Source organism: Canis aureus, chromosome 8 (genome assembly GCF_053574225.1).
Source record: "Canis aureus isolate CA01 chromosome 8, VMU_Caureus_v.1.0, whole genome shotgun sequence".
NCBI classification, from domain to species: domain Eukaryota; kingdom Metazoa; phylum Chordata; class Mammalia; order Carnivora; family Canidae; genus Canis; species Canis aureus.
The window spans coordinates 66377466-66399018 of record NC_135618.1 but is presented as its reverse complement, the minus strand read 5'-3'; the positions used below and the strand labels follow the sequence as shown (position 1 = coordinate 66399018).

The 21553-nt window shown below is 41.0% G+C and overlaps 1 protein-coding gene across 1 annotated transcript in view; it reads right to left on the bottom strand.

Annotated features, from left to right (window-relative positions):
- EIF2AK1 (eukaryotic translation initiation factor 2 alpha kinase 1) overlaps positions 1 to 19259 on the bottom strand; it is a 32954-nt gene extending 13695 nt beyond the window's left edge. Inside the window, exons 1-10 of the mRNA XM_077907765.1 lie at positions 19055 to 19259; positions 12030 to 12188; positions 8710 to 8843; positions 7528 to 7565; positions 6199 to 6298; positions 5587 to 5667; positions 4618 to 4717; positions 4017 to 4074; positions 2812 to 3133; positions 1510 to 1621 (exon numbers count right to left, since the gene is read on the bottom strand). Coding sequence (XP_077763891.1) covers positions 1510 to 1621; positions 2812 to 3133; positions 4017 to 4074; positions 4618 to 4717; positions 5587 to 5667; positions 6199 to 6298; positions 7528 to 7565; positions 8710 to 8843; positions 12030 to 12188; positions 19055 to 19172 — 1222 coding nt within the window. The 5' untranslated portion in view covers positions 19173 to 19259. The remainder of the gene's footprint in view (positions 1 to 1509; positions 1622 to 2811; positions 3134 to 4016; positions 4075 to 4617; positions 4718 to 5586; positions 5668 to 6198; positions 6299 to 7527; positions 7566 to 8709; positions 8844 to 12029; positions 12189 to 19054) is intronic.
- Between the last annotated feature and the right edge of the window lie 2294 nt (positions 19260 to 21553).

Genomic DNA, 21553 nt, shown 5'->3' with positions numbered 1-21553 from the left:
ATTTCCAAAAAATTACCAAAGATCAAGCCCTATCTCATAACAGTTATATAAAAATTCCTGGTGCAGTCCCTGACAACATCCTTTAAAAAAAAAGGAGGGGGGGGGCAGCCCGGGTGGCTCAGTGGTTTAGCGACGCCTTTGGCCCAGGGCATGATCCTGGGGACCCACGATCGAGTCCCGCGTTGGGCTCCCTGCAGGGAGCCTGCTTCTCCCTCTGCCTGTGTCTCTGCCTCTCTCTGTCTCTCATGAATAAATAAATAAAATCTTAAAAAAAAAAAAAACAACTGAGGCCATAGTATGGTTCCCACTTACACCCCACCCAGTTTCCCATTAACACTTATACTGGTATAGTACACCTGTCACAGTTAATGCACCAAGATTGAGACAAGTTCACCATTTATTCAGGCTTCCCTAGTTTTTATCTATCGTCCTTTCTCTTTTCTAGGATCCCATCCAGGATATCGTATTACATTAGTTGTCAGGTCTGCGGTCTGTGACAGTTCCTCACTTTTCCTGTTTATGAGGACCCTGACAGTTTTGAGAAGCACTGGTCAGGTAATTCATAGAAGGTACCTAGGTTGGGATTTGTCTGATGTTTTTTTACAATTAGACTAGCATTATGGGTTCTGGGGAGAAAGACCCAGAGATACAATGCTCTTCTCATCACGCCTTCTCAAGGTCACACAATATGAAGAGTTTTCATTGCTGATGCTGACCTTGAATACCAGCCACAGTCACCCCAGACAACATCATGGTGGTTGGCTTTCTCCACCTGTTTTCTCTTACTCTGTCTTATCAACATCTTTTTTTAAAGCTCCCCAGGTGATTCTAATGTGTGGTACAAGCTGAGGACCAGTGTTAAAATAGTTTTAAAAATTACTAACCTAACAGAGTATTTCTGTAGTTAGAGATCTACAGGGGAAGATAGGAGATCTGGGTCTTAAGAAAGACGAACTTTTCACCACCTATCCTTCTATAAGAGTTTCTTCAAAGGTGTCTTTTTGCAAGAGTATCACATTGTCAGACTTAAAAAATAAAATATTTAAAATTTCTCCCTTAAAAATTCTTGGAACGCCTGGGTGGCTCAGCAGTTGAGCGTCTGCCTTTGGCTCAGGGTGTGATCCCGGGTCCGGGGATTGAGTCCTGCATCGGGCTTCCTGCATGGAGCCTGCTTCTCCCTCTGCCTGTGTCTCTGCCTCTCTCTCTCTGTGCATGTGTCTCTCATGAATAAACAGAATCTTAAAAAAAAAATTCTTTTTCTGCCCCAATCATTAACCTAAATTCTAGCACATTACTGCATAGACACCCATAAATGTATCTCTATCTCAGAGAAAATTAACTTCCAAATGCCTGTATGTTCTTGAGAATGTTGAAATAAGCACAACTGTTTGTTTTAAAAAGGTGACTTTTTCCCTGAGTCTAAAGCACCTGGAGGTAGTTCCTACTTCAGAAGATCCGCCTGTGTCTCCACCTCCCAGCCCCGTGTTTAGAGATCCATCTGGTACTCACATGCAGATTCATCCACATACTGCCGACCCCGCTGGTTTCTCTCCACTATCCAGTCCCACAGGGAGAGCTCACACAGCTGCATCTGGATGTGCAGCATCAAGTGGTACTGCACCTGGGGGACGACACGGCTGGCTCCCACCTTTGCACGACTTGCTCGCATTATTCATTTAGTCAATAGATACTCACTTGCCTCCTCTAGGCAGAGCAGGGGGCTAAGTGCTCAGGAAAGAGATGACAAACACACATCTGCCTGAGAAGCCCAAAGTCTCGCGAAAGAGACAGAGGAATAAAGGAACGCCTAAAACGGCGAGTCAGAATCTGAGTGGGCAGGGGGAGGCCCAGCTGCAGAATGGGACAAGCTCCTGAATGTGACACTAAGGCAGTGGCACTGAAACGACTGGGTCGGCTTGCCACACAACCAGTTTCTAAAGCTAAGACACAGCATCAAGAGGTCAGCTGTGCGGCAGGCACTCTACTGCTCTCTGTATACCCCAAAGTAGATGCACATTTTTGGAGGCCTTGCTGTGTCCATAAATAATTTGTTCAAACAAGAGGCAAGCAAAATTTAAGCTCTCTATAGTGCATTCATTTAGACACCAAGGAAAGTTTCCCACATGTAGTCCAGAGTAACAGAATGGTTCTGATGAAAAGTCCCTCAAACCCAACTCTTGTGTACTCAGATGACCCTGTTCAAAGCTTTGTCTCCTAAAAAGTGCATGCACAGAGCCACATACTCCTGCGCAGTAAGAATTAGTTCTGCGTGCACATATACAGATAGCACATACAGTTCTGTAATCCCAGCATGCCAGATTATACTGAGACCCTGTTAGCGTTCAAGGTTTTTAACACTAAGACTCCACACTGGTGAAAGTATGTGACAGTCTCACTAGCACATGGGTGTGACCCTTATTGATAGTGTCCTGAAAATGGACCTGCTGATCTCTCTTCCCCTCTCTCCTAAAGTCACGTTCCAAAATACAAAAGATCTTTATGCATAAATATTGTATAGCAGGAGGCGAACACACAACAGAAATGTGTGAGCGACGTTTCCAACTCCAGGGGGCACAAATGATCAGATATAGACAGAACCAGAAAAGGCTTAGCAGGCATTAAATTAAGTAAAGGAGGGCAAAACCCAACACAAGGGCCACAGGCCAGGGGGACGAGGAGGGGAGAGACTGACAAAGAAAGATGAAGAGTGAGGGATAGAGGGGACGGGGGAGGTCACATCCTAGGCATGGTCCTCCACATCATAACTATTTGAGCATCAAATCATCAGTAGGTTCTGGTAAAGTGATCTACCTCTGTCTGCCCCAACAAACTTAAGTTTTCAGAAGATTCCCCAGTGGATGTGAAATTCTCTTCTAAGTCGGAATGATGCCTAAGTGGCAGCTGATGTTCAATAATTGAGCTGGAAGGCAAATCAGCCAAACCATTTCTTTGGAGAAAACTGGGTGATTCAAATTCACTGGTGTCTCTGGGGATTAAACTGGTGCTGTAGTTCACCAATCTATTATTCCGATTTTCAATGCCAGATTTTCCTAAGGATTTGTCTTTTCCTGAGGTGAACTCGGCGAAGATAATGGATGAGCTGTTACTTTCATCATTTTTAACATGTTGATTTCTGGAGGGGGGAAAAACAGTAAAGATAAAAATCAATGTAAAAAAAGATCAAGAGGGATCCCTGGGTGGCGCAGCGGTTTGGCGCCTGCCTTTGGCCTAGGGCGCGATCCTGGAGACCCAGGATCGAATCCCACATCAGGCTCCCGGTGCATGGAGCCTGCTTCTCCCTCTGCCTGTGTCTCTGCCTCTCTCTCTCTCTCTCTCTCTCTGTGACTATCATAAAAAAAAAAAAAAAAAAAAAAAAGGTCAAGAGGGGATCCCTGGGTAGCTCAGCGGTTTAGCGCCTGCCTTTGGCCCAGGGCGTGATCCTGGAGTCCCGGGATCAAGTCCCGCGTCAGGCTCCCGGCATGGAGCCTGCTTCTCCCTCCTCCTGTGTCTCTGCCTCTCTCTCTCTCTCTATGTCTATCATAAACAAATAAATAAATCTTAAAAAAAAAAAAAAAAAGATCAAGAATAACTCAGCTGTCCCTTCAAACCTACATATATGGGCAGCCCCGGTGGTGCAGTGGTTTAGCGCCGCCTGCAGCCCAGGGTGTGATCCTAGAGACCCTGGATGGAGTCCCACGTCAGGCTCTCTGCATGGTGCCTTCTTCTCCCTCTGCCTGTGTCTCTGCCTCTCTCTCTCTCTCTCTCTCTCTCTCTCTCATGAATAAATAAATAAATCTTAAAAAAAAAAAAACTACATATACCTCACTGGTAAACACTGGAAGCAAATGGTATCAAATCTCTCTAGCAGCAGCATTTATTGAAAACACTAGCAGGAAACACTTGAGAGGAAGAAATTATTTATCATTTTCTAATGAAAATGATCAAAAAGACAAAGAAAACTCAGTGCAGGGAACAGGTTATACCTAACTTGTCAAACTACACACCTATTCACATACCTGTCACCCTCCTCGTCAGAGATCACTTCCAGAGATGGCAGCTGAATAGAAATTCGATCTGCAAAAGGAAACAAAAATAACACATCTTCAGGCAGCCTAGCTTTCTAATGTATGATCAAAGACAGAGCTAAAATAACACCAAAGGAGACCACAAGTCTAAAAATGTTAATACTTTCGGGCAAAATGCAATATAACAAGGTCATTCAAATGCCTGGCACATTTTAGGAACCATAGAAACAGACCAGTTCAACTATGCCAGGGGAGCAAACTTTCCATAGTGGGCCCGAGAGTAACTGTTGCAGGTTTTGTGGGCCCCAAAGGACTCTGCACCATAACTGAGTTCAGCTGTTGTAGTGCAAAAGCAGCCACAGACAATACACAAATGAATGAGCCTATGTCCTATCCTAACACACTTTATTCACTGACATGAAATTTGATTTCATATAGCTTTCACAAAATATTCTTTTGATTCCTCTTTAAACTACTTAAACATGTAAGAAAATACTCTCAGCTTGGGGATGCACCAAAACAGGGGCAGGCCGGTTTGGCCGATAGGCCACAGTTGGCCAAGCCTTCAACTATATCATCTATAACTGCTTACCTTGTGCATGGGTCACGTGAACATGTTCTATCCAAGCAGTGTGATAGCCTACTATGTTAGGATGCTGAAGGCCTGCCAGCACCTTCACTTCCCGTAGTACCTAAAGAGGAAACGAACGCACTTATATCCAGCTTTTACTGACAACTTGTTAAATGTGTACGGTATCAAAATGCTACGTGTTCCAGAGCAAAACGGTAAAAATCCAACTGAACAAGGAATCTAAACTACATTAAAATAATCAGAATATTTCTGAGAGGCAAATGGAATTATTACAGCAACAAAATAACTTATATGCATCTAATGCTTTACACTTTTCAGAGCCTATTTATATTCATTCTCTCATTTTATTCCTCCAGTAAGTCCAGAGCTTGCTTCAGCACACATATACTACTACTAGCAAGTCCAGTCCTGCTGTCACCACTATGTCAAGGACAAGAGACTAGGTCATTTATTTGTCCAGGACCACAGAACATGTCAGGGGGAAGACCAGAACCTGAACTGAGCTCCTATTTTTTCTAACAAGCTACATTGTATACTTTCTTTAAAGATTAACTTCCCCAGCAATGATCCTGAAATGTGGTCAGAAGCGTCTATTCAAAATTAAGTCAACAGGCACCTGGGTGGCTCAGTCACTTAAGCATCCAACTCCTGATCTCAGCTTGGGTGATCAAGCCCCACATTGGACTCTGTGCTGAGCATGGAGTCTACCTGGGATTCTGTGTCTCTCTCTCCTGCTGTCCCGGCACCCCATTCACACTCTCACTCTCTTAAGCTCTCTCAAAAAGAAATTTTTTTATTAAAAATTAAGTCAAATAAAAATTTGGTTTTGATGTTTGCTTTTCTATAGCCCACTCTTAGTAAACTTAGCGATCCACAACACCTAATATTTGCCAAATATACACACATACATAACTCTTTCAAAAGAACCCACTCAATTACTTAAAATAAATACACTTAAAAAAATCATACCTTCATACAATCTGTTTTAGTTGCACCATTAATCAGGATTTTTTTAATTGCATAATACTGACCATCTAATTTATTCCTGACCTAAAAAGTAGAAGAAAAGAAAAAGTATTTGTGCCATTAAATTCAACTGAATGGAGCAAATTAGTCCAACCTGAGCTTAAGATCCAAACTAGCTAAAAAGGTGAATTTAAATGAAAGACCAGGGTCTTTAATATGGTCAGGGAAGTCGACCAGTCAGTTCAACTAGAAGCTTCCAAACTGCACTGAGTCTCCAACTCCTAGAGACTCTAGGTCTGAAAAATGGGAAAGTCCCCCCCCACAAAAAAACAAACAAAAAACACATGAAGCTCAAAATACAAATGCACAACTTTCTTTAGTGATATATTTTTAAGTAAATCAATGTGGTTTCCAAAATCTGCCTAAACCACCAACATGGTTAGGAAAAAGTTAAAACCTGCCCACTTCCTTATAAATGACAAATTTTAAGGAAAAGTAAATATACATCCTTTCTAGGAACTTCCCTTGGAGCACTTTAAATAGTCATCATGAGAACAGCTTCTCAAAACACATTTATTCAGGGTAGGAGATCAAAAGGGATCTGTGGAAAACAACCTTGTACACTCTTCCGTATCCACCTTTGCCTAAGACAGCAAGCTCTTCAAATTCATTTAGGTAACGTGAAGTCTGTGCTTCAAAGGCTATTTCCCTTGATCTAAAAGTGAAATACAAACAACCAATCAATTTTAAAGCATGAGAGAACCATGTGCCTACCGTATCACTAACCTGTCAAACCTTACTAATCACTAAGTTGTGATTTGAAAAGGAGTCAAAATTTTTCATTCTCTAGGAAGAAAACTATTTGCTAAGCAAATTGACAGGTAATAAAGAGAGCAAGGGGAAAAAACAGATGACAAAGGGATTGCTAATCAAATAATCAAGTATACTACCAGTAATTAGTATCTAATTAGAAATTATCAGTTTTATTATTTATTTTAATTCAATTAGCTAACATGGTACATCATTAGTTTCAGATGTAGTTTCCAATAATCCATCAGTTGCATATAACATCCAGTGATCATCACATCACATGCCCCTCCTTAATGCCCGTCACCCAGTTTCCCCATCCCCTTTCTCTCCAGGAATTATCAATGTTTTAAAGCAGGAGTCCTAAGGATAACTAACATGCTGATTAGCTGAGCTCAGTAATAAATTTACTTATATTTCTTAATGAGAGGGCACCTGGGTGTCTCAGTCAGTTAAGCATTTGTCTTCAGCTCAGGGCATGATCTCAGCAGGGAGTCTGCTTCTCCCTCTCCCTCTGCTCCTCCCCTGTTTGGGCTTCCATGTGCACACACTCTCTCCCTTTAAAACATAAATTCTTTAAAAAAATTCTTAATGATAAACTATTAGGGATCCCTGGGTGGCGCAATGGTTTAGCGCCTGCCTTTGGCCCAGGGCACGATCCTGGACACCCGGGATCGAATCCCACGTCGGGCTCCCGGTGCATGGAGCCTGTTTCTCCCTCTGCCTGTGTCTCTGCCTCTCTCTATCTCTCTGTGTGTGACTATCATAAATAAATTTTTAAAAAAAATTTTTTTAAATGATAAACTATTAATGAATTACAGATTTTAAACTAGCATTTCCTACATATAGCCAAAATTCAGTGTTGTTCCCCTGACAGAGACTGGGTATCAGTGCTCTGAATTAGGGGCAGGGCCTATGGAATCCACACAGAATGGGGGAGTGGCATAAGGGGGAGGGGAACGAGAAGTAAAGTAAATCTTAGAGCAGTAATCAATTTCTGAGAATAAAGCTTTTAAAATTTTCATAACCTACCCTAACTACATTATTTTTAACCCCAAAACTAATTTCTGATTAATTCAGAATCAGTTCTTAACCTTAATTTCTTTCAGTACAATCACGGATGTATCTAACACGTACCTGATCTTCTGGGTATGAGAATTATCTTCACAAGGATCCTAAAACCAGAAAATTCCTTTTAAAAGCATTTTAGGCAAATTTCATGGAATGAGGACTCTAACAAAATTCAATGTCACATTAATAATCCCAAATATTCAAATAATACTTTAAAAAAGAAAAACATTCTGGCTTTTTCAATATCACCTAGAGGTTTACAATTGAAAATGTTTGTCTTAGCCAAAAGATCACTACTAAAAAAGCTAGATTCTTACCATCCACTGATAAGGCTGAGAACTTACCAAAGAGCTCTGTCAGCAAAGAATTCTGACTTCACCTTCAAAATATATGCAGAAATAGACCACTTCTCACACCTCCACTGCTACCACCCAATCCAAGTCACCATCACCTCTTGCCTGTGTGACCACCTGTCTCCCTGCCTTGGCCTTTCATTTCCTCCGTCTATTCTCAACACAGTAGTTGCAGTGATCCATTAAAATATAAATCAGAACACCTCATTCCTTGGCTCAAAATCCTGTAAAGCTTCGCACTTGACTCTGAGTTAAAAACCAAAGATGTTATGATGGTCTCAAGATCCTCCACCATCTGCCCATCCCAATGCCCTTCACTTCCCTACCTTTCCCACACGCTCCTCCTACTTACTCTCCTCCAGCCATATGGCTGCCGGGCAGCTTCCCAAACACACCGAGCACACTGCTATCCCAGGAACGACTGTCCTGCCTACAATGCTTTCCTCCAGATTGGAGCATGGCTCGTACTCTCAACTGCAGCTCCTGATTTCAGTAACTGGACACCCTGCCACACGTTTTCTAAGCTCCTTCTCCACTTTATGTTTCTCCTTAACACTTACCACCATGCAACACTCCCTTTATTTTTAATAGATTTTTAGGTTTCTATTGCTGACTGCCCCCCCCCATCAGAACATAAGCTAAAAAAAATTAAAAATAAGCTCCATGAGAGCAGGTGCTTTTATCTGTTGTCTATTTTGTTTGCTGCTTGAATCCCAGCTCCTACAACATAGCCTAGCACACAGTAATCATTCAATAAATATTTGTTGAATAAACAAATTAAGGTCAACATTTTCATAAACCTGCATATAACTAGGATTTCATAATGCTTTAAAATACAGTTCTCCTGAAATTAAAATGCTTTTGTCATACACAAAGTTTGTATTTTAGTGCTTACCTGACGAACTCTCTCTTTAGCAGATCTCATTAAATGAGTAATAGCTCTGTTGTGATGTAGCCTCAATGAGCTAAACTCATCACTACAGGTGAAAGAAGACAGCAGCCCCATTTTGATAAAGGTCTGGCAAAGCACTAGAAAAAGAATATGGACATAATCAGAAAGGCCTTCAATAAAATGGCAATTTTAAAGAGACTAGAGAACAACAGCCTTTATTAAAAAAAAAAAAAAAAAAAGTGGGGCACCTGGATGGCTCAAGTCAGTTAAGCATCTGCCTTTGGCTCAGGTCATGATCCTGGGGTCCTGGGATGGAGCTCCAAGTTGGGCTCCCTGCTCAATGGGGAGCCTGCAGCTCCCTCTCCCACTGCCCCTCCCTTCCCCCCAATCGTGTGTGTGCATACACGCACACACTCTCAAAATCTTGAAAAAAAAAAAAAAGAAAAACCTCTGTAAGAAAAGAGTTATGTTTATACATATTATAATTTGGGGATTAACCCTCCAATACAGAAGGAACACTCAGTACTCTGGGTGATCAGGGGCACATCTAGAATTACCTATTTGATACAGAGAAGTCATTTGTTTACCATGCCTGGTCAGCTGGTAAAGCACAAAGCTGTTTTTAAAAAGGCAAGAAAAAAATGTAGACTTACTAGTCTCCCAACATTCAAACACATCACCTTTTGTTGACAGGCAATGAAGTAAGAACAAAGGCAACAGTGAAAACATGATTAGAACTGACAACAAAAGTGACTTATTGTTTTCAACTGTGGACTGATGATCTCTAACCAACAAGGAGTACAAAGGGATGTGCACAGACCAAATACTAGGGGAAAGTCAAATCTGAAGTCACAACACCAAGCTGCTCAGAAAAAGAAGTTTCTACAGAAGTGCTTGGCTTTTATTTATTCAAGGAATACAGATACCATGGAGAATATTCTTTTTTTTTTTTTTTTTTTTTTGAGCACTAGGCCAGAGGTCTTAGGTGACCTGTCGGTCAAAGCCTGGTGCATGCTAGTCTGGTCAGGAGCCAAACATGTCAGAGGACTTTCTTCAGTAGCTGGTTAGCTCTGACTTGTTAGCAACATACAAGTAGTTAATTGTGGGGTTAGCATTTTGGCACTCCCCCCCTCCACAGAGCTCTGTAGGCTCCTAAGGAGGAATAGAGATGTTACGTGGCACCTGATACTATAGTGACCCATTATAAATGGGCAAGGTCCTGGTAGTGTTACTGTGGAGTAAGCTCAGGCAACACACAGGAGCCAGAGGGAATCCAAGAATATTCTTTCTATATGGGTAACTTCATTAGATTATCCACTAGTTGAATAACATCAAAAACATTTTAGATATACTTTGTTTAAAAGTTCAGTCACTAAAGAGAGCACAGGATGTAATGAGCACTGAGTTTTGTATAAGACTGATGAATCACAGAACTCTACCTCTAAAATTAATAATACACTACGTGTTAACTAACTGAAATTCATTTTAAAAACTTTTTTAAAAAGAATAAGCAAAAATACAATTAGGAAGAATATGTTACAAAATTCTAATGATATAAAATTAGGTTAAATAAAGTGGGTAAAATAATTTACATAAGTAAACAAATAAATAAAAATTCAGTCACCTACAAAGAAATCCAAAAATATCTTAAAATCAACAAGATTCAGATTTGCTTTAATTAGGAGCCAGATTACTACCCAAGTCATTACAATCTGCTTTTCTATACAATGAGCTCAATACAATAATGCCCAGCTACCTGTGCTCTGGAACCTACAAGAACACCCGTATTATACACTTGTATATTTCCCACGTCCCATCAATTTCATCAAAACACCAATCTACCTTTAAAATATTACTCTCTAAGGTCACATAAAGGTAGCTCTACGTTTGAGGATTTCTAACACTAAATAAGACTTGGAAAGACTTTTTTGGTAAAAGATTCTTAGAATCTGTGGTTGGAGCTATTAAAGAGGCCATAATGTTCTCAATGAGCTGGACCAAAACAACATGATCCATAATTCTGCTCATGTCTATGCATGCTCAAGTTTTTCATATATGTAACATATGGCAGGAATAAAAATAAACATTTCAAATACTGTGGTATAATAAAAAACATATTTGGTCTGGTTTCCTGAAACTCACATAGTTTCTAAAATTCTTGTGATTGCCCAAGGGCTGGGGGTACTAGGAGCATCTTTTGTTCTAATATTTGGTCTTTGACTTTAGTTCCTGACACAAGAACTTCTAAGACCCTTGTAATCTCCAGTAATAACAGTGTTTTTTGTATGCTAATGAGATGAGTGGGGATCCCCAAGAGAACTTCAAAGGGGGACTTGTCACAAGAAAGACCAAGCCATGACTAGAAGTTTAGAGTTTTCAGCTCCACCCCTCCATTCTCCAAGGAGAAAAGGGCTGGAGATGGAGTTAATAATTGATCATGCCACCATGATGAAGACTCCATAAAAACCCCTCAAAAGGGATTCAGAGAGCTTCTGGGTGAGCATTTCCATACACCAGGAGAGTGGTGCACCCAACTCCATAGGAACAGAAGTTCCTGTACCCTGGTCCTCGCCCCATGTGCCTCTTTATCTGGCTGTTCACCTGTATTGGTCATCATATCCTCTCTTATATAACAAATCCAGAAGCACAAGTGTCTCCCTGAGTACTATGAGCTATTACAGCAAATTATTAAAACTGAGAGGGCAAGAGTGGACGCTTGATTGTGAACAATTTACAGCCAGGTCGGACACAAGTATGGGTAACCTAAGGACATGGTGGACCCACTACTTGCAACCGGCATCTGAAATGAAGGCAGTCTGTGGGACTGAGCCTTAGCCTGTGGGATCTGACATTAACTTCAGGTAGACAGTGTCAGAATTGAACTGAATTGTAGGACACCCAGCTGGTATCAGAAAACTAGTCAGTATGGGGGGAAAAAAAAAAACACACATTTGGTGTCAGAAGTACTCTGTAGATGAAAACAGTCTCCTATTCAACAACATAGACTGCAGCTGGTTCAAGGCTCTGGTCAAGAACTAGCTCAGAATGAATACTTACGATGTTCATTTGGCTGCTCACTGACTAAACCATGATAAATCTTCAAAAATTATATGAATGATCATGTTATAGAGACAAAACAACTATTTTTTCGTTAAATACAGCCAACTTCATGGTTATTAATCTTTTGGAGTTCCCAATGCATTCAAGGGATACAAACTATTAATACTCATTTCAAATGTTTATATATCAGCTGCTTTTCAGACCCACATCAAACAACATAGAATTTTTACAAGGTTAATTTAGCAAGAGTTATTCTTACTAACATTTAAACACCTGTCTTGAACGGAGCGGGTTTGGTTCATGCACATGGCTCAAGTGCTCCAGCAAAGAGACGAGCAAGAGTTGGTTTGCAACTGCAAAAGGGAAAGTCGGCTGTTGTAGGGGTCCTTTTAATACTTGGAGTTCTGCTGGGACATCAGATTCTAAAAATTAAAAGAGGAAAAAAATGTTTATAAATGGGAAACATATCCCACAATGACAAAACAGCATCTTTTAATTAATGAAACACAAACTTCTGACATTTAAGGAAATAAAACACAAGAAATAATAGTTAAGCTGGGTGGGGTTAATCAAGATGGACTTTCCAGAATTGAGTGTTGAGTTGAATTCTGGAAGTTGGAAGACCAGCAGAAGGATACCATCAGAGGGAGGGTGAGAGTTGGTAGTAACGGTTTGTGCAAAGTCAGAAATAAACGAATGAATAAACATTCAGGCGAACTAGCGGGAACGGGATGGCTTCCTTCCTTTGAGAGGACAGTCTAGGCACCAGCACGAAGAAAGAAGTCTGGCAACAGAAAGAGGGTAAGGCAGGAGGCATGGGAATCATCAGGGGCACGTGCTGCGTGTGTGCCAGGTGTTCCAGGTGTTCCACAGAAACAGTCTCATCCGGTCCTCACAAAACGGTGGAAGGTAAGTGTCACCGCTCTCACTTTACAGATGAGGATACTGACCTCATAGAGCAGTCAAGGAACTTGTAAGCAGAACGATGCCCAAGTCCATCCTCTTTCTACTACACAAGACGAAGCAGATGGACAAGCTGGCACTTCAAACTGAAGGCTGTAAGTTCTCACTTACTGTTTGTTTCATGGATTACTGAATAGGCCAGTAACAGTAAGAAGGAAACATGTTTGAGAAAACTGTCTGGAACATGTAATAGGTAGACAAGAAGAAGCACGCAACAGGCAACAAGAACCTAGTATAGGAGGTAAAGGACAGAAACATGGAGGAAAGAACAGGTCCCAGAGATACTGAGAAAGAAATGTACTAGCCAATTACACAACACTAGGAGTGGGAGGATGGAGGTGCGAACAAGAATAAAAACTCTTAGAGGGCTGTTAGAGAAAAGATGAGACACTGTAAGCTCTCCAGAGCTGTGGACTCACTATATTGGAAATGCCCTGCAGTTAACAGGGACCATATATCCTATATCTGCTAAGAATCCTCCCCATTTAAAATAAAATAAAATATTCTATATAAAGGTCCTGGAAAAGTCAAAGTTTCCATATTCGGACCTCGTCACCAATTTCCTCTCTGACTTACAAGGTGACCAAAACCTTCCATATATGCAGATGTGCTATTCATTTTAAATGAAAACTTACTGAGTGTGGGGACAGGAAAGAATGAAAAATGTGCCCGTGTAATAACTTCTCTATGTAAAGACATCTTAAAATTAAAATATAGGGGCCTCTGGGTGACTCAGTTGTTTAAGTGTCTGCCTTAGGTTCAGGTCATGATCTCAGGGTCCTGGGATCAAGCCCCACACCAGACTCTGCTCAGTGGGGGCTCTGCATCTCCCTCTCCCTCTGATTGACACTCTCCCTGCTTGTGTTCTCTCTCTCTCTGTCAAATAAATTAAAAAGATTTTTTAATTAAAAAATAAAGTTAAAATATGAATCACAAATTGAAATATTGGGGCAGCCCAGGTGGCTCAGCAGTTTAGTGCAGCCTTCAGCCCAGGGTGTGGTCCTGGAGTGCCAGGATCAAGTCCCACATCGGGCTCCCTGCATGGAGCCCGCTTCTCCCTCTGCCGGTATCTCTGCCTCTCTCTCTGTGTGTGTCTCTCATGACTGACTGACTAACTAACTAACTAAATAAATAAATAAATAAATAAATAAAAATTCAAATATTGCACATAGATCTAAGAAAAGATAGTAATATTTATAGAGTTCTTACAATAAAATGAAGCATAATTAAAACTCAAATAGGCTTAACATAACTAGTAACTAGTGACATATATGTATTAAAATAACTATGCTACCAAAATTTGCCATCAGACTGGTAACCATTTGAAGCCTGGGATACATGGTATTGTTATGAACACAGAAAAGCAGACATTTTCAATCACAGTGGGGTAAAGGTGTCTGCAACCTTTGGCAATAAATATATCATAAAATTCACAATATGCAAACTTTTGACTCAGCACGTCTAGTTTTTGAAAATACAAGAAAATAAAGCACAACATATATATATGTAAGATGTTTAGCATAACACTGTTTAGAATACTGAAAAGTTGGGGATCCCTGGGTGGCTCAGCGGTTTGGCGCCTGCCTTTGGCCCAGGGCGCGATCCTGGAGACCGGGATCGAATCCCACGTCGGGCTCCTGGTGCATGGAGCCTGCTTCTCCCTCTGCCTGTGTCTCTGCCTCTCTCTCTCTCTCTCTCTCTCTGTGACTATCATAAATTAAAAAAAAAAAAAAAAAAAAAAAGAATACTGAAAAGTTGCTAAATTATATACGTATAACAGATTATGCAGCTATTGGAAATGATGGTGTATAAAAAGATAATCATAAAAATAAATAAATAAATAAATAAAAAGATAATCATGAATAGTCTTATCAAGTCAAAGAAGCAAGCTATAAAACAGTAATACTAATGAAGGTGAGGCGAGATACCTTCATATAAACCAACACCACCTCTCTTGTCATCATTTTACCAAAATATATCAAAACTTTTTAACTTTATTTAATCCAACAAATCCTATTTCTATAAATGTAGTCTAAGGAAATAATCAGATATCAACAAAGATTTTTGTATACAGATGTCAAACCCAACATTATTTCTAATGATAAAAAAAAGAGAAATCTATTTTCCAAAAAGGCAAAGACTAAAATGATAATACAGAATGTAATGGTCTTAATGTTTTTGAAGGCTAATTTATCGCAAGAAAATGTTAATATAACATCACATTTAAAAAGCAGAACATGGGTGGGAATCCCTGAGTGGCTCAGCACTTTAATGCCTGCCTTCGGCCCGTGTGATCCTGGAGACCCGGGATCAAGTCCCGCATCAGGCTCCCTGCACAGAGCCTGCTTCTTCCTCTGCCTATGTCTCTGCCTCTGTCTCTCTCCTCTGTGTCCTTCATGAATAAATAAATAAAATCTTTAAAAAGAAGTAAAAAATAAAAAATAAAAATAAAAAGCAGAACATGGACAGCCCGGGTGGCTCAGTGGTTTAGTGCCGCCTTCAGCCTAGGCCCAGATCCTGGAGACCCCGAATCGAGTCCCACGTCGGGCTCCGTGCATGGAGCCTGCTTCTCCCTCTGCCTGTGTCTCTGCCTCTCTTTCTCTCTCTCTGTGTGTGTCTCATGAATAAATAAAATCTTTAAAAAATAAAATAAAATAAATAAAATAAAATAAAATAAAATAAAATAAAATAAAATAAAATAAAATAAAATAAAATAAAATAAAATAAAATAAAATAAAATAAAATAAAAAAATACAGAACATATGGTGCCTCAGTGGCTCAGTCAGTTAAGTGTCTGCCTTTGGCTCAGGTCATGATTCCAGAATTGCACATCCAATTCCCTGCTCAGTGGAGTGTTTGTTTCTCCCTCTGCCCCTCACCCCACTGTGCTCTCTTTCTCTCTCACTGTCTCTCAAATAAATAAAATCTTTTAAAAATAATAAAACATAAAAGGTTTATCATACTACTATGCTCACAATTTAAAAATACATTTATTCCATAGCTACATAAATGTACAGACAATACAAAGAATAAAACAGCAACTCTCTGCCCTCTCTGTTTCCGATAATGTATCAACAGAATTTGTACAACAAATGAAATTAATGAATATGTTGTTTTACAATCTGCCTGTATGATCCTTAGTATCTAGGCATTTACCTGGCTTACAGCAATTCTCATTAATAATAGTAAATGAATACACCAAATTGTTAGCAGTGAGTCCTCTGGGATGTGAGTACAGGTGACTTTCCCCTCTTTTTCCTTTATTTATTTTAAATTTTTCAAATGATATTTCTAAATTTTTATCTTATTTGGACAAACTCAGAAATTTTTAATCCATTTATGATATCTCTGACAAAGTTTTAAATGCAAAACTCAGCAAAGAAATTTTTGCTAGGTATGTCAAAATGTAAACAGTAATCTCTGGGCGATGAGATTGTGGTTTTTAAATTTGCTTCTTCAGGCTTTTCTATAATTTCAACATACTTTGTAATGTGAAAAAAAGTTTTTTAACACACTGAATTGTCAACAGTGGTGACATTAAGGTTTGGAGGGTTTTCTGCTTTTCTATGCTCATACTTTCCTATGTTCTACAACGAGAAAATCCTACTTTTTAGTAAGAAAACAAACAAACAAAAAGAATGACCAGAGTCAAATGAACCAACTAAACCAAAAAAATGGCATCTTTACAAAAGAGCAGTGGACAAACACTCAAACGCAGGAAGACATAAAACTTCGGAAATGAAGTCTGAAGCAGAGTGCTTCCCATTCAGTCCTGATCAAGTAGAAGAGGAAGAGCAAAGTGGCTAATAAGAAAGACGAGGTCAGGCCCTCTCATAAAAGAAAAAACTTGATGAGATCCTAGGTGAAGTAAGAGATCGACATTTCTGCCAATTAGGAGGGGAGGAGACAAAAAGGAAAGGGATCACCTACTTCAAGCTTCTCAGGAAAGTATGATCCAAATAAATGGTCCAACATTACATAAGGGAGGAATGTGGAGGACTACTCTGAGGTAAAAATTCTGAAAAACTCAGGGATGCCTGGGTGGCTCAGTGGTTGAGCATCTGCCTTTGGCTCAGGTCGTGATTCTGGGGTCCTGGAATCAAGTACCACCATCAGGCTCCCCACGGGGAGCCTGCTTCTCCCTCTGCCTATGTCTCTGTGTCTCTCATGAAAAATAAAATCTTTTAAAAATTCTGAAAAACTCCTATCAGATAAAAGGAAAAAAAAAAAAATGAGCCTGGCAATGGGCTTACTGTTGCTCTCCTGCTGCTACCTGCTATTCCATAGCGGGAAAAGAACATACAGGAACTCTGATCAAAGTTAGTCCCTACGTAATAGACTGACAAACACAGGTTTTAGAGTTATATCTAGGCTTTGAATTTTGACTCTAAAATAAACTGGCAAAGTAACCCCCTCACATCATTCAGATGACCTTCGAGAAATCAGGTAACCACTGTTTCTACATCTACTAAAAATGAAACTACATTTTTTTTCACATAAAAAGATAAATTATAAAAAGAAAAAAAAGATAAATGTCTGGGTATTCCAGGCCTCTTTGAAGAAAAGGTAATATGTAAACACAAGAGTATTATTTGTAACCTCGTAAAAGGACATTTTTCAAAGCTTATCTAGATCACTCCCTTCAAGAATAATCTTTCCTTTGCAGAAAGCCTTATCATAATGTTACAGCAAAGACAGACTTGCATGTTTACAGCTGGGGCTTTTCCTTTGATATAACACTTCCCATATTATTGAGCTGCCACAGTACACCGGGTTTCATGTGAAAAAATCAGTTCGTTAAAAAAAAGTTCCCTTAAACCTGTCCTCTGTCAATGACCTACTTAAATTACCACCAGTCTGTTTTTGCTTCCCTGTAGAGTGAAGAATTATAGACAGTATTAGCGGTGAAGATCGAAGGACTTAAGGAATAAATTAATCTTTTCAATCCCTTGCCCTTTCTAATCCATCGCAACATGTTAATATTTGTTTCATGCTGCAACTGAGTGTATTCCCTGTAATCATCCTATGCAAACTACCATAAAGTAAAAACCTCCGTGAATCGTTATTCATTCTTCATAGCACAGTTTAGTTTTAAAAACTGCCAAAACATGGAACACCTGGGTGGCTCAGCCAGTTGGGCGCCTACCTTCTGCTCAGGTCATGATCTCAGGGTCCTGGGATCAAGTCCGGAGTGGGACTCCCTGCTCAATCAAGAGCCTGCTTCTCTGTCTCCTTCTGCCCCTCCTCTGCTCTCTCTCTCAAATAAATATTTTTTAAACTGCCCAAACGACTGATTAATTAAAGATCTATGAACTTTCAATAAAATCCTGGATACTCTGGTTAGAGTCAATGTTTTAGGTATCCCTCACTTTATGCAGAATAACTTGCCTGACTTAACTCCGTATCTCCTAGTAACCAAAAGCCTCAAAAAAAAAAAAAAAAAAAGCAAACAAACAAACAAACAAAAAACCTTGGGCATTTCTTTTCTTAAAACCCAAAAGACGGGATCCCTGGGTGGCTCAGCGGTTTAGCGCCTGCCTTCAGCCCAGGGCATGATCCTGGAGTCCTGGGATCGAGTCCCACGTCGGGCTCCCTGCATGGAGCCTGCTTCTCCCTCTGCCTGTGTCTCTTATGAATAAATAAAATCTTAAAAAACAAACAAACAAACAAAAGGATGGGACGACTCTGCTGCTCAGTGGTTGAGCGTCTGCCTTTGGCTCAGGTGGTGATCCCAGGGTCCTGGGATGGAGTCCCCCATCAGGCTCCCTGCAGGGAGCCTGCTTCTCCCTCTGCCTATGTCTCTGCCTCTCTCTGTGTGTCTCTCTCATGGATGAATAAAGAAAATCTTAAACACACACAAACACACACACACACGGATGATTTCCATAGCGCCCCACTATGAGAGGTCTCTAACTCCCTCATCACTGCATCAAAAGAGAAGCTACAAATTAAAACGCTTAACCCGAACTGTTGAGTGTATAAGTCTGCAAAGTCCCCTTCTAGTAGTACAAAGCTCATTCTCGTCACCTAACAAAAACCACAACGCTCGCGAGCTGGAAAGCAGCCTGAGGTTAATCTTAGCACGTCCGGAGCCGAGTCGGCAAAGAGGAAACCACGGAACAGAACCGTAAACAAACGAGTGGGTCGCGACACTCTTCAATAAATGTCTACCTTACCCAGACCGCCCTCCCGCATCTCCCCCTCGCACTGCACTCGTGTCCGGATCCAGCCGAATTCGCCCCAAGCTCACAGCCGCCCTGCCCGCCCGGGAATGAAGGTAGACGGGTGCAAGGGGAGGGCGGTCGCGGCATTCCAGGTCCCTCACCATCATACTTGGGGTCCGAGCCGTCGGCCGGGAACTCGATGGCAGGAGGCGCAGGCACAGCCTCCGCCCCGTCGCCCTCCGCCTCGCGCTCTCGGGCACCGGAGCTGCCCCCCAGCATTGCCCGCCGCCAGCCCGCCAGCCTGCCAGACTACCAGCCCAGCGACGCCTCTCTCGAAACCAGCGGCGCCCGCCACCGGATCCGGAAGTAGCCCCTCGCGCAGCGGAAGACCCGCCCCGGCCTCCCGCGCGCCGCTGGCGGAGGCGGGCCCTGCCGTAGGCCCCGCCCTTTCTCCCTCTCCCAGGACGGGGCAGAGGGAGAGAGGGCGGATCCCGCGCGGTGCGCCCCTCGGCGCAGGCGCGCTGGTGGGCTGGTCCTCTGTGGCCCGCGGCGGTCCGGGTGCGGGCCCGGGATGCGCGCCACGCCCGCGGGGGCCTGAACCTACGGTCCCGGTCGCTCTCGAGACATCAGCACCCGCACAACAGGGGTCAGAGCGATCACATCTCATGCTAAGACTTGGATGCTCATGTAAGAAGCCCGTGTCTACAGATTCTCATCCAAATAGATGCTCTCTGCAGATGCAACGGTGACTGTCACTTGTTTTTCAAAAAAGGAAAAACAAAAAAAGCAATAAAAGCATCTACAAGACCTATCTCAACAAGAACTGAACCTATTTTAGTCAACCGTTAAAACACTACAAAATGTGTAATACCACTCCGGTTCCAAAGTGAATCCAACCTAACAGAAATTCGCTGCTTTTAAGACTGAACTTTCTATTGAAATGATTTCAAACCTGAGACCAAGTGATCCCATGGCCACACTGCATCGACTATGATTTGGAGCCCTTGGCTTCAAAAAATCCTCTGCCCTCTGGAAACATCTCTGATTACTTGGTTACCAACACAATGCTGTTAGAAATAATTCTTAGATTCTAGATCCGATAATACAGCTGGAATAAAAAGCCTTTCAGATTTTGCGCCTCAACCCCAGTGGCATGTGCAAAAGTGGTATTGCTTAATTTTATTTGAATAAAGTTTTCTTATAAAATCATACGGGATGAGTTCAGCCTGATAGAAGCAATTTGGAATGGTTCATCCAAAGATTAGGGATGCCTCTTCACCTGCTCTGTTGATGGGAAGAATACAGGCTCTATGGAGGGTGGTTTCTCTATATGTATCCACAACTTTAAAAATGCAAATACTTTTGACTCATCAATTCTTTCAGTAATTTATTCTAAAGAACAGGTTAAGAATAAGCAAAAGTATTCAGCTAAAACTATTAATTGCAACACAAGTTATATAATACCCAAAACAAAAAGACAATATAATTCAGTAAATTATAAACATCCATGCAATGGTACACTTTGCAACCAATAAAAACAATAGTATGCAATATCCAGTTCTCCACTTTCCACCACCACCAGAATGGAGAAAACAGCAAACCCATTCACATGGAAATATAAATGAAGGCAACATTTCTAGAAGACAATACTCAGCTTATAGTGAAAATTTTCAAATAGTCATACTCTTTAATCCATATACAGGAATATATACAATGGAAATAATCAGAATGATGAAAAAAGGTAAATCTATAAGAGTGTTCATCAAAGTGTAGTTTATAATAGAAAAGCACTGGAATAAATCCAAATTCCCAAAAAGAAGAGCAGTTGGGATACACCCATGCAGTGAAACTTTATGCAACCATTACAAAACTTGAGGGTGAGAGTGGGGGAAGAGCATATTTCTCTCTTGGCTTTCATGGTATCACACAATTCTAGTTTTTCTCTATTTTGCTGACCCTTCATCTTAGGATTCCTTTCTGGATTCTCCTCCAAATGCATAATTCTGTAGCGTTCTTGTCATGTCACTCCAAATTCTCTCAGGAGATAACCACATGCATTGCTATCACTTTACATAGTATCTCTAAGCTGACAACTCCCAAATGTATCTCTGTAGCACAGACTTGTTCTCTTGAATGAACTCAAAAGCATCTCAAATTTCTGAAAGCAAACTCACAATATTCCCCCTAAAATTTGTTTTCTACTACCTCTCTTCATTCAAGTAGCATATAATCCACCCACTTGTCCATGCCTAAAATGTGAGAGTCAACCTTATTCCATAACCAGACTATATCTAGGCTGTCCACAAATTAATTAAAAATAGAAACATGATATAGCGTATAAACATGCAATATTAAACATGGAGTTAACTGGAAAGGACCCCAAATGGCCAATAAACAGGAAAAGATGCACAAATTTCTCTACGTACAGGTAATGCAAATTAAACAGTGAAATAGTTTAAGATGTCAAACTATTATATTTTCAAAGTTAATCTTTCACACCAAGTGTAGGTGAGGATGTGGAGGAAAAGAAGCTATCATACATCACTAAAGACCTACTTAGTGGGCAGCCCCGGTGGTGCAGTGGTTTAGTGCCGCCTGCAGCCCCGGGCGTGATCCTGGAGACCTGGGATCGAGTCCCACGTCAGGCTCTCTGCATGGAG